We start from the raw sequence: 16,510 nt of genomic DNA, 5'->3' as shown, positions 1-16,510 counted from the left end.
GCGAAGAACATTCAAATGCCTACAATTCATCTTCGTTATTCTTTTTTCCTTTGTTTTTAGTTTTTAATTATACAAAAAAAATTGTTTTTTATTAATTAAATATTTTTAATTCTTATAATAATATTTAATTAAATTTGTATGACCAGTTATATGATATGTCACCACATAACAGAATTTTTGACAAATTTTTAGCGGAATGATCACATTAATTTGTAACATCTATTTTTAAGGATTAGGTTGATTAATTTTCAATTTTAATATCTATCTTGATAAAATGGATCAATTTCAAAAATTATTTATGATAAAAGTTATTTGAATAAAGAAAAGTTGTGGAAATGTGTCTAGGTTCCTCAAAAGACTAAAGTCTATGGAGACTAAGTGGTCGAATCAGCCATGCTTTTCGTACAAATCCCACCACTAAATATTTACAACTACATGTTTCTTTTTCACTTTCTTATTTTACAAAAGTTTGAAAGAAAAAGAAACACAATTTAATCAGTCAATTGCATTGCTTAGCGTCTTTCAATTGCGTATGTAAGTAAATAAAATATTGTTATATTATCATCCTCACAAAAACATAAATAAAATAACGAATGAAAATAAAATTATTAAGCATTTTAGGCAAAATAATCCGTGAAATTTGTACAATTCTTCATTTTAATTCCTCAGATTATGGTAGAAGTAGCCATGAGTTTAGACTCAATGTTCACTTTTTCTTTAAGGGTAATGCTAGAAAGACTAAATTTGCAAACTAAATGATGTGTCGCAAATAAGAATGAGCATGTTTATGAACGCTTAAGTAATAATCCAATAATCAATTGCCATGTCACTTAGTTTACAACATTTAATCTCCTTAACATTACCTTTTCTTTAAAATGAAATTCACAATTGAAATTGCAGTGTAACTAAACTAATGTTCACTTCTTCTTTCCTTCATTGAGTAGTTTTACCTTTCATCCGTTTGCACTTTGCATTGAATCATTGATCTTCCTCAAGCAGTTCTCTGCTATAAATAATGTTTGTAAGACCCATTTTCAAAAAGAAATCAATAAAAATAAAATTTCAAGATCTATAATTGATGTATTAATAGAGCCTATACAATAAAATAAGGAAATTGTTCTTAGCATTCAAAAAATCTTATTTGTCACTCCAAATTTTCTATAATTAGAAAGAAAAATACCATCGTAAAGAGTGTAGAATGTGATTTTTGAAGTATTAATAACAGTTCCCTAAAATAATTAAAAAATGATTTGACATCACATTTTCTCATATGTCAATCCTATTTGGATTGGCATATCAATTAGAGTGTATTTCTACTTTCAAATTTGTTTATATGACATTCTCTTTAGAATTGGACATCTCCTTTAGAGATGTTCTAAAATATTGTTATGTTAATTCTCACAAAAAAATAAGTGCATCCTTACTTCAAAATAATAATAAAAAAATCCTTAAAAAAATAAAGGAATTATTATTAGAAACTGAAAAAAAATTAAAGGAATTGTTATTCCAAAATTCTTATTTGTATTATGAACTTTTTATATTTAAAAAGAAATATACATTTGTTAAGTGCAAAATGAGATTTTGAGTGTTCTAATAATAGTTCCCCAAATTAATTGTGCATTCATTTTTTTGTTAAATTAATTGTACACTTTTTATAAGAGTATTTATTTTAAATAAAAAAAAAATTAGAGTGCATTATTAAAATTTTAAAATTTCATTAACTGGTACCAAAATAGTAATCCTAGGCTGACTAACTTTTTAGATCTAATTTACGAGAAATTTTTAGTTGTGACAGGAATACAAGTGGTATACCATGCGTTTTAAAAGGAATGGTGAAAATTTTTATTTTTTAAGTTACTAACTTTTTATCACACATATCCCATAATTTATTTAGTGACCCATTAACACGTGATGTACAACTCGTATTGATGACACTGAAAAATCTCTCTTAATTTACAAGCAAAGCACAATAACACCTTTATACGTAAACATCATTGTCCTTTCCAGCCTCACCTCTCTCTGTTTACTCTCGTTTACTTGCTCTGTCAGACTGTCTGCTTGATCTCTCTGTGATTTTATTGTGTTATTCTCTCTGTAACTGAAAAGGTGGCTGTGGCTTTGTGATCGCCGGTCGACCGTACCGAAAATGGCGACGCCGAGAGAGCACATAGAAGAAATACGCAAAGGAAAGTTCTCCATCGGAGAAGAAAAACTCAACCCTTTGAATGAGGATCTTCACCAGGCTGTTAAGAATCTCTCTGCTGAACTCTACGCTAAGGATGTTCACTTCCTCATGGAACTCATCCAGGTTTCAATTCATTTTTTTAAATAAAATATATGTGTACGTTGGAATACGATCATGATGATCTCCGCTTTACTATGTGTGTATTTAATGTATGAAGGTGCACCATAGGAATGGTGTACTGATATACACTTGACCTATGATGTACGGATACTTTACTTTAGTAGCGTTCCATATTCAACAATTGTCGGATACTCTCGAATACTCATGGTACGCATCATGATCAACGGATACGACTTTGACTTAATAGATACACGCATCCCACGTTTGGGATACAAGTATCATACTTCTAGGAGACGGAGGTTTATATAAAATCTGATGAATACGAAGAGTTTGCCTCTAATTGAAACTATGAATACACTTTCACACTTGTTATATATATATATATATCAAGTGAATTAGATTTCTAACTTTTCTTTTCCAACAAATCATTCGATTTGGATGATGAAATCGATTTGCTGTGTTATCAAAATATGTTCTAAATTATATATTATTGTATAATTTTAATTGCCTATCTCGGCATATCGTATGTTACATTTAGAGATTTTTCGTAGTGCCACGTTGTTTTGTGTCATATCGTCGTATCGGTCTAATAGCACTTAACCAAAGGGTGTAATAAGAAGTCTGACTTATCATTAAGATTGTACCTTTCTATAAGGGACCATTAAGAGAAGTCTCATAACTCTCTGGAAAAAGTACGATGAAGTCTATAAAATGAGTATTTATTCGTCCAGTCAAATCAATCCAACATGAAATATATTTTCTCTTCTTCCCTTTGGTGTGTTATTTCTTTCTTGGCACTACCGCATAGTAATCAATAGTCTAACGACATAAGAGATTGATCCTGTGATTTCCTACATGCTTGTGTGTTTGTGTGTTTGCGTATTACCTTAGACAGTAGCTATTTGAATATATGAACCAATGGTTAATAGTATATTACTTATTTTGCAGAATGCAGAAGATAATGAGTACCCAGAAGGGGTTGATCCATCACTTGAGTTTGTCATAACTTCCTGGGATATAACAGCCGCGGGGGCTCCTTCTACTTTAATTGTTTTCAACAATGAGAAGGGGTTTTCACCAAAGAACATCGAGTCCATTTGCAGTGTTGGACGTTCCACCAAGAAAGGCAACAGGAAGCGCGGTTACATTGGGGAGAAAGGTACGCTTGCAGTATATACACGAGATGCTTCTATATATCTGCATGCCAATCCTTTTCCTTTTGAGTTTATGACTACTAACCAAGTATCAATATTTTTGTTATATAAATAAAATAGAGGGTTAGGTGATATTAGCCCTTCAGAGTAGTACAGTCTTGCCATTGCTGTTTATAAACAACAAGAAACTAAAGAAAAAGGACTTCTCAATCTTGACATGTAATTTATATCAAAGAATTATTTACTTTTATTGGAGGCATATAATAGTAATACTGCGTTGATATCATGCCTATGTCATGTTTCTTATGCGTTCTGAATTAAGTTTTTGTTGGCTGTTTGAATGTCTTGCTATTTTTTCGTACTCTTTTTATCGTCGAATCCGGAAGGAAGAAGTGGTTGTAGCTTTGAAGAAGATGAAGCATAAAAAAGCAATAGGCCCAGACGATATACCAATCGAAGTGTGGAAACTTTTGGGAGAGACAGGTATAACATGGCTCACTGACCTTTTCAATAGGATTTTGAAAACGAAGAAGATGCCAAATGAGTGGCGAATGAGCACTTTGGTGCCTATCTACAAGAATAAGGGCGACGTACAAAATTGCATGAACTATAGGGGTATTAAGCTAATGAGTCATACAATGAAGCTCTGGGAGAGAGTCATTGAGCATAGATTAAGGCAAGAGACACGGGTTTCGGACAACCAATTCGGGTTCATGCCAGGGCGCTCAACCATGGAGGCAATCTATCTCTTACGAAGATTGATGGAAAGATATAGAGATGGGAAAAAGGATTTACACATGGTCTTTATAGATTTGGAAAAAGCGTATGATAGGGTCCCAAGAGACATTCTTTGGAGGATTTTAGAGAAGAAAGGAGTACGAGTAGCATATATCCAAGCTATAAAGGATATGTATGAAGGAGCAAAGACTGCCGTAAGAACTCATGAAGGACAAACCGAAAGCTTTCCCATAACTGTAGGATTACATCAAGGCTCATCCTTAAGTCCTTACCTTTTTGCGTTGGTAATGGATGAGTTAACACGACATATTCAAGATGATATTCCTTGGTGTATGCTTTTCGCAGACGATATAGTGTTGATAGATGAAACTCAGGAAGGGGTAAATGCAAAGCTTAACCTTTGGAGAGAAGTGTTGGAATCTAAAGGTCTTCGCCTAAGCCGATCAAAGACAGAATATATGGAGTGCAAGTTCAGTGCAAATGGAGGCCAAAACGAGTTAGGGGTGAGGATCGGAGATCAAGAAATACCAAAGAGGGACCGTTTTCGTTACCTAGGATCTATCTTGCAAAAGAACGGAGAATTAGATTGAGATCTCAACCATAGAATACAAGCTGGATGGATGAAGTGGAAGAGTGCATCCGGCGTGTTGTGTGACCGCCGTATGCCACTGAAGCTCAAGGGAAAATTTTATAGGACGGCAATAAGGCCGGCGATGCTGTATGGCACAGAATGTTGGGCGGTGAAACATCAACACGTACACAAAATGGGTGTAGCGGAGATGAGGATGCTTCGTTGGATGTGTGGGCACACGAGAAAGGAAAAGATTAGGAATGAGGATATCCGGGGTAAAGTAGGAGTAGCCGAAATTGAAGGAAAGATGAGAGAAAATCGGTTACGGTGGTTTGGACATGTGCAAAGAAGGCCTACTGACGTTCCGATTAGAAGATGCGACTATGGGACAGAGGTGCAGGGCCGAAGGGGTAGAGGAAGACCTAGGAAAACTTTGGAAGAGACTCTAAGAAAAGACTTAGAGTACTTGGATCTAACGAAGGACATGACACAGGATCGAGCACAATGGCGTTCTAAGATTCATATAGCCGATCCCACTCAGTGACTTGGATTTTCCAAGTCTCCAACCGAGAAGTTTTCCTCATTCGGGAAATTAAGAGAACACTACCCCAACCTACATGCTCCACTCAGAAACCTTCAACATACAAGCTTTAACAAAAGAAAATTCAAAGAACTTAGCGAAGAAGGCTTTGGTGTATTTAACACAATACGTTGAAATGAAGGAAAGCTTATTTATTGATATCCCCGATAAGCTACAAATATGTACATATACATGAGTCAAAATAAGCACACAAGAGGGAGCCTTCACAAAGGTTGCTTAGGAGAAGTCTCAGCAGTCGGTAGAGCCCCAGAAAGAGAAGGCATCGGAGGGGGATCATTTGGAGCCTCAGTACTGGACAGAACCCTAGAAGGAGGAGGCATCAGAGGTTGATCATTTGGAGCTTCATTACGCGGTACAGCCCCAGAAGACGAAGGCAATAAATGCCTTTGGAACAAACCCACAAATCTCTGATGATCAAGTAAAACCTGACCATCAGTTTCCTTCATCTGGTCAAGCTTCCTCTTCATGTTTGTAGCATAGTCATGTGCGAGCCGGTGCAACTGTTTATTCTCATGCTTGAGCCCTCTAATCTCCTGTTTGAGACTCATCACTTCAGCCGCCAATGATTCAACTTGGCGGGTTCGAGCAAATAGGCGTTGGGCCATATTAGACACAGAACCTGCACACTGAACACTGAGAGCCAGCGAATCCTTAACAGCTAACTCATCAGACCGTTTGGAAAGTAGTCTGTTATCTTTGGGAGTGAGAAGGTTCCTGGCCACCACCGCAGCGGTCATATCATTCTTCATCACGGAATCCCCAACGGTAAGAGGACCAGTAGGGGAGACGAAGGATGGGCGCCATATGTTGTCTGGAGAAGGCGGGGCTGCCTCTTCAACAAGGTTCAAGTCAAAACGACGGTCGGAGGGGCCAGACATTTTCAAAGGTGTTGAAGAGAGAAGAGGTCGGACAAATCAAGATCTTAGAAGTGCAAGAATGAAGCTTCTACTGGTGGAGATTCAAGTGTGCTTTGGAACTTAATGCCAGCCCCTATAAAAATCTGCACTCGACGAAGCTTCAGAAATCGAAGAGGCGCCTGCTCAGAAATCGAAGAGGCGTTTGCTTTCTCAAAAGCTGGGCTGCTTAGAGATCACGAGGGTTGATCTCAGAAATCGAAGAGGCGTTTGCTTTCTCAAAAGTTGGGCTGCTCAAAGACCACGAAGGCCGATCTCAAAAATCGAAGAGGCGCTCGCTTTCTCAAAAGCTGGGCTCCCCAGAGACCACGAGGGCCGATATCAGAAATCGAAGAGGCACCTACTTTTCCAGCCTTTTCCAGCCTTGTCAGCACCTGTCACACGCACACTCAGTTTTGCGGAAATTATGGGCATTCTGTCAAAGACTTCTGGGGAAGTAGAAAACACATGAATCTTACTCTTCAATCACCCACTTCCCACACGCAACAATAGCTCATGGGTACCACAGATAACTTTGCCAAAGTTCTCTGCCAAAGTTGAGCACGTGAAGCTTGCAGCTCCCACTACATCGCTCTGACCAAGAAGGGTAAAAGAATAGCAAAGAAACAGCACTAACAAAGTTTAGACCCATAAATTTTGAAGGTCTAGCTACCATATTATTACCCACAAGGGTAAAGGAACAGTACCACTGCTGGATAATTGGAAAGTCCCTGTGTGTCAACCTCTGTGCTTCGTGGCAAGGTAGACTAGCAAACATGCCCAACCTTTACTCACATTCGAGAAAACACTCCCAATAAGATTGCTTGCTCCAAAATCGAAGAGGCACCGTCCTCCGAATCTCGAGAGCCAGACTCCCAACATGACTACTTTCTTAAAAATCGAAGAGAGGGTAAAGGAACAGTACCATTGCTGGATAATTGGAAAGTTCCTGTGTGTCAACCTCTGTGCTTCGTGGCAAGGTAGACTAGCAAACATGCCCAACCTTTACTCACATTCGAGAAAACACTCCCAACAAGATTGCTTGCTCCAAAATCGAAGAGGCACCGCCCTCCGAATCTCGAGAGCCAGACTCCCAACATGATTACTTTCTCAAAAATCGAAGAGACACTGCTCCCCGAATCTCGAGAGCCAGACCCCCAGCATGATTGCTTTCTCAAAAATCGATGAGGCATCGTTCTCCGAATCAATCGAAGAGGCGCTCGCTTTCTCAAAAGCTGGGCTGCTCAGAGACCACGAGGGCCGATCTCAGAAATCGAAGAGGCCCTACTTTTCTAGCCTTGTCAACACCTGTCACACGCACACTCAGCTTTGCAGAAATTATGGGCATTCTGTCGAAGACTTCTGGTGAAGTAGAAAGCACATGAATCTTACTGTTCAATCACCCACTTCCCACACGCAACAATAGCTCATGGGTACCACAAATAACTTTGCCAAAGTTCTCTGCCAAAGTTGAGCACGTGAAGCTTGCAGCTCCCACTACATCGCTCTGACCAAGAAAGGTAAAAGAATAGCAAAGAAACAGCACTAACAAAAGTTTAGACACATAAATTTTGAAGGTCTAGCTACCATATTATTACCCACAACTGTAAAGGAACAGTACCACTGCTGGATAATTGGAAAGTCCCTGTGTGTCAACCTCTGTGCTTCGTGGCAAGGTAGACTAGCAAACATGCCCAACCTTTACTCACATTCGAGAAAACACTCCCAATAAGATTGCTTGCTCCAAAATCGAAGAGGCACCGTCCTCCGAATCTCGAGAGCCAGACTCCCAACATGACTACTTTCTCAAAATCGAAGAGAGGGTAAAGGAACAGTACCATTGCTGGATAATTGGAAAGTCCCTGTGTGTCAACCTTTGTGCTTCGTGGCAAGGTAGACTAGCAAACATGCCCAACCTTTACTCACATTCGAGACAACACTCCCAACAAGATTGCTTGCTCCAAAATCGAAGAGGCACCACCCTCCGAATCTCGAGAGCCAGACTCCCAACATGATTACTTCCTCAAAAATCGAAGAGACACTGCTCTCCGAATCTCGAGAGTCATACCCCCAGCATGATTGCTTTCTCAAAAATCGAAGAGGCATCGTTCTCCGAATCTCGAGAGCCAGATACCACAGACCACTTTTTCAAAGTGCTCTGACAGAGTTAAAACATGTGAAACTGGCAGCTCCCACTACCGTGCTATGACCAAGCAGGGTAAAGGAATAGCATTACTACTTGTTGTTAGGGAGACTCCTATATATGTCGACCTCCATCCCCAACGGACAGGCAGACCTGCAAAAATGCTCAACCCTTCATCATATCTGAGAGGGCACTCCCAACGAAGCCTTTCGAAATATTCAGCTTTCTTTCCCCCCGATAATACCTCTGCAAACAAGCTATACTAGAGCAAGAATATCTCATATCATCAGGGTTAAAAGCAAGAGTATCCCATATCATGCTTTTTTCCTGTCTTTTCTTTTGGCCTTGTTTTTACCTGCAAGACAAGGAGAAAGAGAGCAATCAGTCAGCACTTGGAATCAAGCTTCCAGCCAGGAACTGACTGCCTGGAACCCCTTACCTGATTACTTACCTGGCATTGCTCTCGAGTACTTATCTTCAACATCTTATGTTTCCAGGGAAGATTCCGCATCTGCTTGAGGAACAGATAGGGCAAGTGCGAAGGATACAAGGAAGCATGTGGAGACAAGCGTAACAGCACACGTGCCGATACATTCATTACTCTGTCAAAAGCAAAAGTATCCCATATCAGCAGGGTGGAACGTACTCTAGATTTGATGGACTTGTTTTGACCCTCAAATTCTTCAGTCGGCCTTATACTCTGGAGGAAACCAGAAAACCCTCCAGTTCAGTTCAAGAATAAGCCTGTGGAAAGTTACTTCTTCAAAAGCAAAAGTATCTCATATCATCTCTTCTCATTTTTCTTCTCTTTATCCTTCATGCTGCTGCAAGATGGGGAGAAGGTGAACAATCAGTCGGAGCTCTGATTGCTTACCTTGTCTGTCACCTCTTTCAGCAGACCCCCTAGCTCGGCGACTTGGGGGACTCCTACTACATGGTTTGTATCGCGCTTGACCAAGCCTGAAACTACAAGTAAGCTTCAAGTGAAATTGATACATTACCTTGTGCATCTCCACCAGTTAAAGATACCACCCCTGGATGGAGGAAGAGTACTTCCAGAGAAGATGCCACATCTACCTATGAGACAGATAAGGCAAGTCAAGACGACACCACACTCCGATACTTAGAAGTTTCGTGATTACGAGATCATTCTCCCACAATATTTCCTAATGTCATTTGTACTAAATCATTCACTTGTACTCACTAAATGAGAGCTTGAACCTATGTACTTGTGTAAACCCTTCACAATTAATGAGAACTCTTCTATTCCGTGGACGTAGCCAATCTGGGTGAACCACGTACATCTTGTGTTTGCTTTCCTATCTCTATCCATTGATATACTTATCCACACTAATGACCGGAGCAATCTAGCGAAGATCACAAAAAGCGATCGTTTTCGCTACCTAGGATCTATCTTGCAAGAGAACGGAGAATTAGATGGAGATCTCAACCATAGAATACGAGCTGGATGGAAAGAGTGCATCCGGCGTGTTGTGTGACCGTCGTAGGCCACTGAAGCTCAAGGGAAAATTTTATAGGACGGCAATAAGGCTAGCGATGTTGTATGGCACAGAATGTTGGGTGGTGAAGCATCAACACGTACACAAAATGGGTGTAGCGGAGATGAGGATGCTTCGTGGGATGTGTGGGCACACGAGAAAGGATAAGATTGGGAATGAGGATATCCGAGGTAAAGTAGGAGTAGCCGAAATTGTAGGAAAGATGAGAGAAAATCGGCTCCGGTGATTTTGAACATGTGCAAAGAAGGCCGACTGACGCTCCGGTTCGAAGATGTGACTACGGGACAGAGGTTCAGGGCCGAAGGGGTAGAGGAAGACCTAGGACAACTTTGGAAGAGACTCTAAGAAAAGACTTAGAGTACTTGGATCTAACGGAGGACATGACACAAAACCGAGCGCAATGGCGTTCTAGGATTCATATAGCCGACCCCACTTAGTGGGAAAAGGCTTTGTTGTTGTTGTTGTTGTTGTTAATTCGGCCGAATTTATGTTTATACACCATACAGGTATAGGGTTTAAAAGTGTGTTTCTCATCACTGCACACCCCTACATTTTCAGTAACGGTTATCAAATAAGGTTCAGTGAAGAGCCCTGTGTACACTGCAATGTTGGCTACATAGTTCCGGAATGGGTTGATGCAAATCCTACTCTTTTAGACATAAAAAAGATTTATGGTTCCGGTTCTGCCCTTCCAACCACAACACTGATCTTACCTTTGAAGGCAGACAAGTTCCAAGCTGTGAAGCAGCAGCTCTCTAGCATTCACCCTGAGGTTCTATTGTTTCTTTCAAAGATAAAGCGGCTCTCAATCCGCGAAGACAATGAGGATCCAAGGAAAAACAATGTAAGTGCAATTAAGATTGCAAGTGAGACTGAATTTGTGACGAGGAGGAACATTGATGCCCAATCCTATACCCTCCATTTGTCTGCAGAAGAAAATTGTGATGAGGTTGAAAAAGAATGCAGCTATTATATGTGGAAGCAAAAATTTCCTGTCAAGCAGGAATACCGAGTTGAACAGAGAAATGAGGTAGAAGAGTGGGTGATCACGCTTGCATTTCCAATTGGGAAACGCCTTCGTAGAGGAATGAACACATGTCCAGGTGTATACGCCTTCCTACCAACGGAGATGGTGACAAACTTTCCCTTCATAATTCAAGCTGATTTTCTTCTTTCATCATCAAGGGAAACAATACTCCTCGACAACAAATGGAATATGGGGATTCTTGACTGTGTATCAACTACATTTGTCAATGCATTTATCGCGCTTGTTAGATCGATAGACGATGCTCCAGTGTCTAGTTTGCCTTATATGTTCCAGTTCCTGCCTGTCCATAGCTCTTCCTTTGAAGAACTGAATGTTGTTAGGGAGTCAATTAAAGCAAAACTTGTTGAAGAAAACATTGTACCTAGCGAGCCCCACAAGGAGCAGAAATTCTTTCACAAGCCTCGTGAAGTGGGTAGGTTAAGGCCGGATTTTTGGAATATTTTGAGGATGGCGAGGGATCAAGGGATAAGCTTGATTAATCTCTCTTCTCATGGAAAATATGTTCTGTCTTATGCATTTGACCAGGTGGAGTATGATCACATACTGAGTTTCCTTGGTGTTGAACCTGTAAACAGCGAATGGTATGCTAAATGCATCAAGGGGACTTTCGGTCTTGTAACTAGGGTGTCCGAAGACGTCTATTTGGAGCTTCTATTATTTATTTCTGATAACTGGCTGAATAAAATTTTCCAGACCAGCATCAAGAAAGTACCACTAATAAAATGTTCAGGTTATGGAACCGAATCTTTGTGCCGCATAAGTGCAATCCAGATTGGTGAAAGTAAGGTTTGCGTATCCAGTGATTCTGATCATGTCTCATGGCTGATTGATTGGAACAAGGAGTTTCTACCTGCCGGTAGGCTTCTCTTTATGCCAAAAACCACACAGGAAGCTATCCAGTCTTGCTCTAGGAAGGGGGCATTGGAGAAATGGTTTTTAGATCAAGTTAAGGTTCGTTTCGTGAGTGTAAATGAATATGCAAAGGATCTCCTTGACAATTCACTTAATGAGCGAAAGCTTGTGATTGCGTTTGCCCACTTCATGTATTTTTCCTGGTGCAGACATTATATCTCGACGAAGAAAGTTAATGAATTATGTGGAGATATGCCGCTAGTGGATAAGTATGGGAAAATCATCAGAACAAGGAAGAAGGTGATTGTGGATAAGTATGGGAACATCATTGAAAACAGGAAGGGGATTATTGTGCCTGCCAATGGAAGCAAATGGGCAACACTGACTGATTCTAATTTGTGGAGGAAAGAAGGCTACGTTGAGTTAGGAGAAGATTATATGGCTGCAGACTGTTTTGCTGGTAACTGTACAATACAGGAGAACCTCCTAGGGTTCCTTAAAGTCCGTACTGCAGCTACAGACATTCCTTATATACCTGCTCCCAGTGATAGTATATCATCTTTATCTGCACCACTTACTAGGGAAAATGCATTCTTGCTTTTGGACTGGATTCGTCGTCTGGCGCATAAAAAGTTTTTCGTCTCACAGAATTTTGCGAAGTGCATAGAAGAAGGTGGTTGGCTGAAGGTTACTTTGAATGGCTCTCCTGGTTTTAGGCCACCTTCGCAGTCATTCCTACTTGAGTCATCATCAAGAAACATTTTGCAGAATGTCTCCGTGTTTGTTGATATCCCATTGGTTGATCAGAATTATTATGGTGAGAGGATTAATGAGTACAAGAACGAGCTAAAAAGAATTGGAGTCAGGTTTGAGTTTGGAGAAGCATGCGATTATCTGGGGAAGCATTTGATGTCTCTTGCTGCTTCTTCTACTTTAACCTGTGGCAATGTACTTTCTGTACTCCGTTTCATCAAATATTTGAGGGACAACTGTTTTTCTTCTACTGATTTTATCTGTAGTATTAAAGAAGGTCAATGGCTTAAAACGTCCCTTGGCTTCAGGTCTCCGGTGGGTTCTGTTTTGTCGGACAAAGAGTGGATAGTTGCATCACAGATTAGTAACATTCCTTTCATTGATGGAAGATTTTATGGTGAAGAAATTTTTCAGTTCGAAAAAGAACTTGAGTTGCTTGGTGCGGTAGTCAAGTTTGGTGAAAGTTACCAGCTAATCATTGACAACCTAAAGTCACCTTCTTGCTTGACGTCTTGGACACCCGAGATTGTTCTATTCATGCTTGAATGCATGCATATTTCCAGTTCATCTGAGAAACTTGTCAGAGCGTTGAAAGAATTGAATTGCCTGAAGACAAACATTGGTTACAAGCGTCCAGAAGAATGTCTCCTGTTTGACCAGAAATCCGACTGGGGCTGCATTCTTCAGGTCTTTAGTGGTCTTCCATTGATTGATCACGTTTTCTATGGAGACAGGATATTTTCCTACAGAAATGAGTTGAAGAAAACTGGGGTGGCGGTTGATTTTGAGGACGCCACTAAAGTATTTGCTCAATATTTCATGCGGTATGCATCATCGACTTCCATTACCAATGAAAATGTTGCTTCACTTCTGTTGTGTTACAGAAAGCTGAAGGGAACTCCCTTTAAATTTCCTAAAGATCTTAAGAGCTGCATTCGCCAGGAAAAATGGTTGCGCACTCGCCTTGGTGATTATAGATCTCCCAAAGATTGCATTCTCTTTAGTTCCAGTTGGGAATCTATCTCTCCGATGTGTCTTCTCCCATTCATTGATGATTCTGACAGTTGCTATGGCAAGAACATTCATGATTTTAAGGAAGAACTGAAGAGATTTGGGGTGGTTGTGGAATTCAAGGATGGAGTCAAGTTTGTGGAATCTTGTTTTTATATTCCCTTGAATCTGAGCCACATTTCTGCAGAAAATGCGCTAACATTGCTGGAATGTTTGCAAATTTTATTGCAGGAGAAAGATTATTCCTTTCCTGAAGTGTTCTTAAAGAAAGTTTCTCAACCATGGTTGAAGACTTATGCTGGCTATAGGCCTCCCAACATGTGCTTGTTGTTTGATTCCAAGTTTGGCTCGTACGTAAAGCAGACTGATGGACCCTTCATTGATGAAGAATTTTATGGATCTAAAATTTTAATGTACAGGAACGAGCTTGCTGAAATAGGGGTGACTATTGAAGTGGAACAAGGGTGTTCTGTTATTGCTAACCATCTTGATCTTCATGATGAATTTTCGACCTTTGTTCGAGTATATAATTACTTGAGCTAGTTTAAGTGGGAGCCAGATAGTGAGGCTGGCCGAAAGATCTGGATTCCGAAAGGAAATAAAAATGGAGAGTGGGTTGGTGCAGATGAATGTGTTATAGACGACAAGGATGAGCTGTTTGGTTTGCAGTTAACTGTTTTGAAGAAACACTATGAGCGAAAATTGCTTAATTTCTTCTGTTGTGCATTTAGAGTACGATCCCAACCTTTGGTTGATGATTACTTGAAGCTTTGGAAAGTTTGGGAAAGTTCTAAAAGAGGATTGTCACATGATCAGTGCTGTAAGTTCTGGCTTTATGTTTCGAAACACTGGAATTTAAAGACGGAGAAAAGTCTTGCTGATGCCCTTTTGAAAGTACCAGTTTATTCAGGCTCCGCTGAAATCTTGTTGTCCAACAAGGAAGATGTTTTCATTGCCGATGACCTTCAGTTACAGTGGCTTTTCGAACAGTCTTCTCACTTGATATTTGCTTGGTACCCTCAGCCAAGCTTGGCTTCCTTGCCTCGAACTAAGCTGCTTGAAATGTATAAGAAAATTGGCGTTCGTGTTATTTCTGAATCTGTGCACAAGGAAGAACTTTCTCTTGCAAACGATGCTGAACTACAAATAATCCCAAGCGAAAGAGTGTTCGCAAAAGCCCTTCTGAGGCTGATTCTTGGATTTCTTGCTGGTCCTCCCATTGAAATGGAAGTGGAGAAGAGGCAAAAAGCTGTCCAAAGTCTTTTCAATGTTGCTGTATTGGAGACGCATGAACCAATCATTGTAAGTTATGATCTGCCTTTATCTTCTGGGAGAATTTTGAATGTTAGAGGCACACGTAAGATACGGTGGGACAGGAAGAATTCCAAATTCTTCATCCAGAAGATGGACAAATCAGGCGGACAAAAGAGTACCATTGAGTTTGCTACATATTTCGCCGAAGCAGTATCTGATTGTGTGCTGTGGGAGTGCACTGAACATATACCTGCACTTTTGGAGCTGATCAAGTGGGCGTTTGTGCTAGAATTCAATGAGGAAGCTGTTGATTTCTTGATGAAGTCGAAGAATCTGCAGATCTTCGTCGAGGATGCAGAGTTTCTGAATTCTGCCTACCCTTCTATCTAGTTATGTTTCTTTCAAGAATAATATTCTCTCTCCGCAGATGACTTGAACTCTTATGCTGTTTTAGTTGTGTGGTTTTCTACCGTTGGATTCTCATGTTATTCTGAACAAGGGGAGTGCTTCTTTTTACCATATGATTTTATGCACCATGTTTTCTCATCATCCGGTTTTTCTCGGTTTCCTCCTCAAACTTGTTACTGTTGTCAATTTCCCTCCTGAATTCTAATTTTGACCGATTATTCCTAAACTTTTGTAATTAGTCACTTTCCCTCCTTTGTTGGACTTTGAAATTTTTTATTTAACATTCTATCCATCTTGGTAACATGGACAGCAGTGAGAAATATGGGAGGGCAGAAACCCCTCACCAACACCCAAGACGCTGTTGCTTTCATTTTTTAGTCTTCCGATAGTAGGTTTACGACGGAGGACAAGGAAATGTCGTCGTCTTCACCTTCCTCTGTCTCCGATGCTCTTGGTTGGTCGGTGTCGGTGCGATTGGAGCTTTGGAACTCGTGGGTAGGCCTACTGCCTCTCTTGGAATCTCATTGATTCTGATCAGTACCTTCAGAAGTTGAAGACGCCGACGAGATTCAACGTTCTGATTCTCTTGGTACCAATGCTTGCTGCTTCCCGTAAACTGATTCAAGTATGTTCCCATTTTCTTGCTGTCCGAGAACTCCCTATCCATCTACTTGTTTTACATATTCAATTCTATGTTGTTTCACCAACCCATCCATCAAAGCTCAGAACTCTTCTATTGGCAGAGATTGGGTTTTGGTGAGGGATAAAATTACTTTTTTGTTTTGTACATTTGTCTGATGTCTACGCGATCAAAGATGGATGAAAAATTCTACAATTTAATGATAGGGGAATTGACAGCGTGCCTTACAGGTTTGAGAAGAAAATCGACAAATATCGCATTCATAATAAGTGCGAAGAGGAAGAGGGAGCAGGTCCATTGGAAACTAATCAAAAGGAGAAAACAAAACGGCACAGATTCTCAAGCAAGACGAAAAGACTGATGGTTCATTCAAAGGAAACCTCCAATGGTGAAGTGGATCAAGGTGAATACTGATGGTTCATTCAAGTTTACAGGCTGTGCAGGTTATGGTGGTGTATTTTGTGATTCTCAAGGTATTACTTTGGGTGCTTTTGCGTTGTCCACGAATTTTTCTAGTCCAATTGCAGCTGAGGTTCTTGCTGTAATTGAGGTTATTCAAGTAGCTTGGGTGCTTGAATGCATCACATTTGGTTGGAGACGGACTCAACTATTGTGATTC

General features: G+C 40.2%; 1 protein-coding gene and 1 pseudogene across 3 annotated transcripts in view; one reads left to right on the top strand and one right to left on the bottom strand.

Moving 5' to 3' along the window:
* Positions 1-2,000: 2,000 nt before the first annotated feature.
* On the top strand, positions 2,001-15,489 carry LOC126627043 (uncharacterized; annotated as a pseudogene).
* LOC126627051 (uncharacterized) overlaps positions 5,534-16,510 on the bottom strand; it is a 93,199-nt gene continuing 82,222 nt past the window's right edge. The window contains exons 1-2 of one of the 3 annotated variants that reach the window (XM_050296472.1): positions 7,962-8,393; positions 5,534-7,265 (exon numbers count right to left, since the gene is read on the bottom strand). In XM_050296472.1, coding sequence (XP_050152429.1) covers positions 5,573-6,247 — 675 coding nt within the window. In that variant the 5' untranslated portion in view covers positions 6,248-7,265; positions 7,962-8,393 and the 3' untranslated portion in view covers positions 5,534-5,572. Of the gene's footprint in view, positions 7,266-7,961; positions 8,394-16,510 lie in introns of those variants that run through there. The other 2 variants (XM_050296470.1, XM_050296471.1) reach the window with 2 other exon arrangements.

This window comes from Malus sylvestris, chromosome 6 (genome assembly GCF_916048215.2).
Source record: "Malus sylvestris chromosome 6, drMalSylv7.2, whole genome shotgun sequence".
NCBI lineage: Eukaryota > Viridiplantae > Streptophyta > Magnoliopsida > Rosales > Rosaceae > Malus > Malus sylvestris.
The sequence above is the reverse complement of the archived record's forward strand: the minus strand, read 5'-3'. Positions and strand labels throughout refer to the sequence as shown.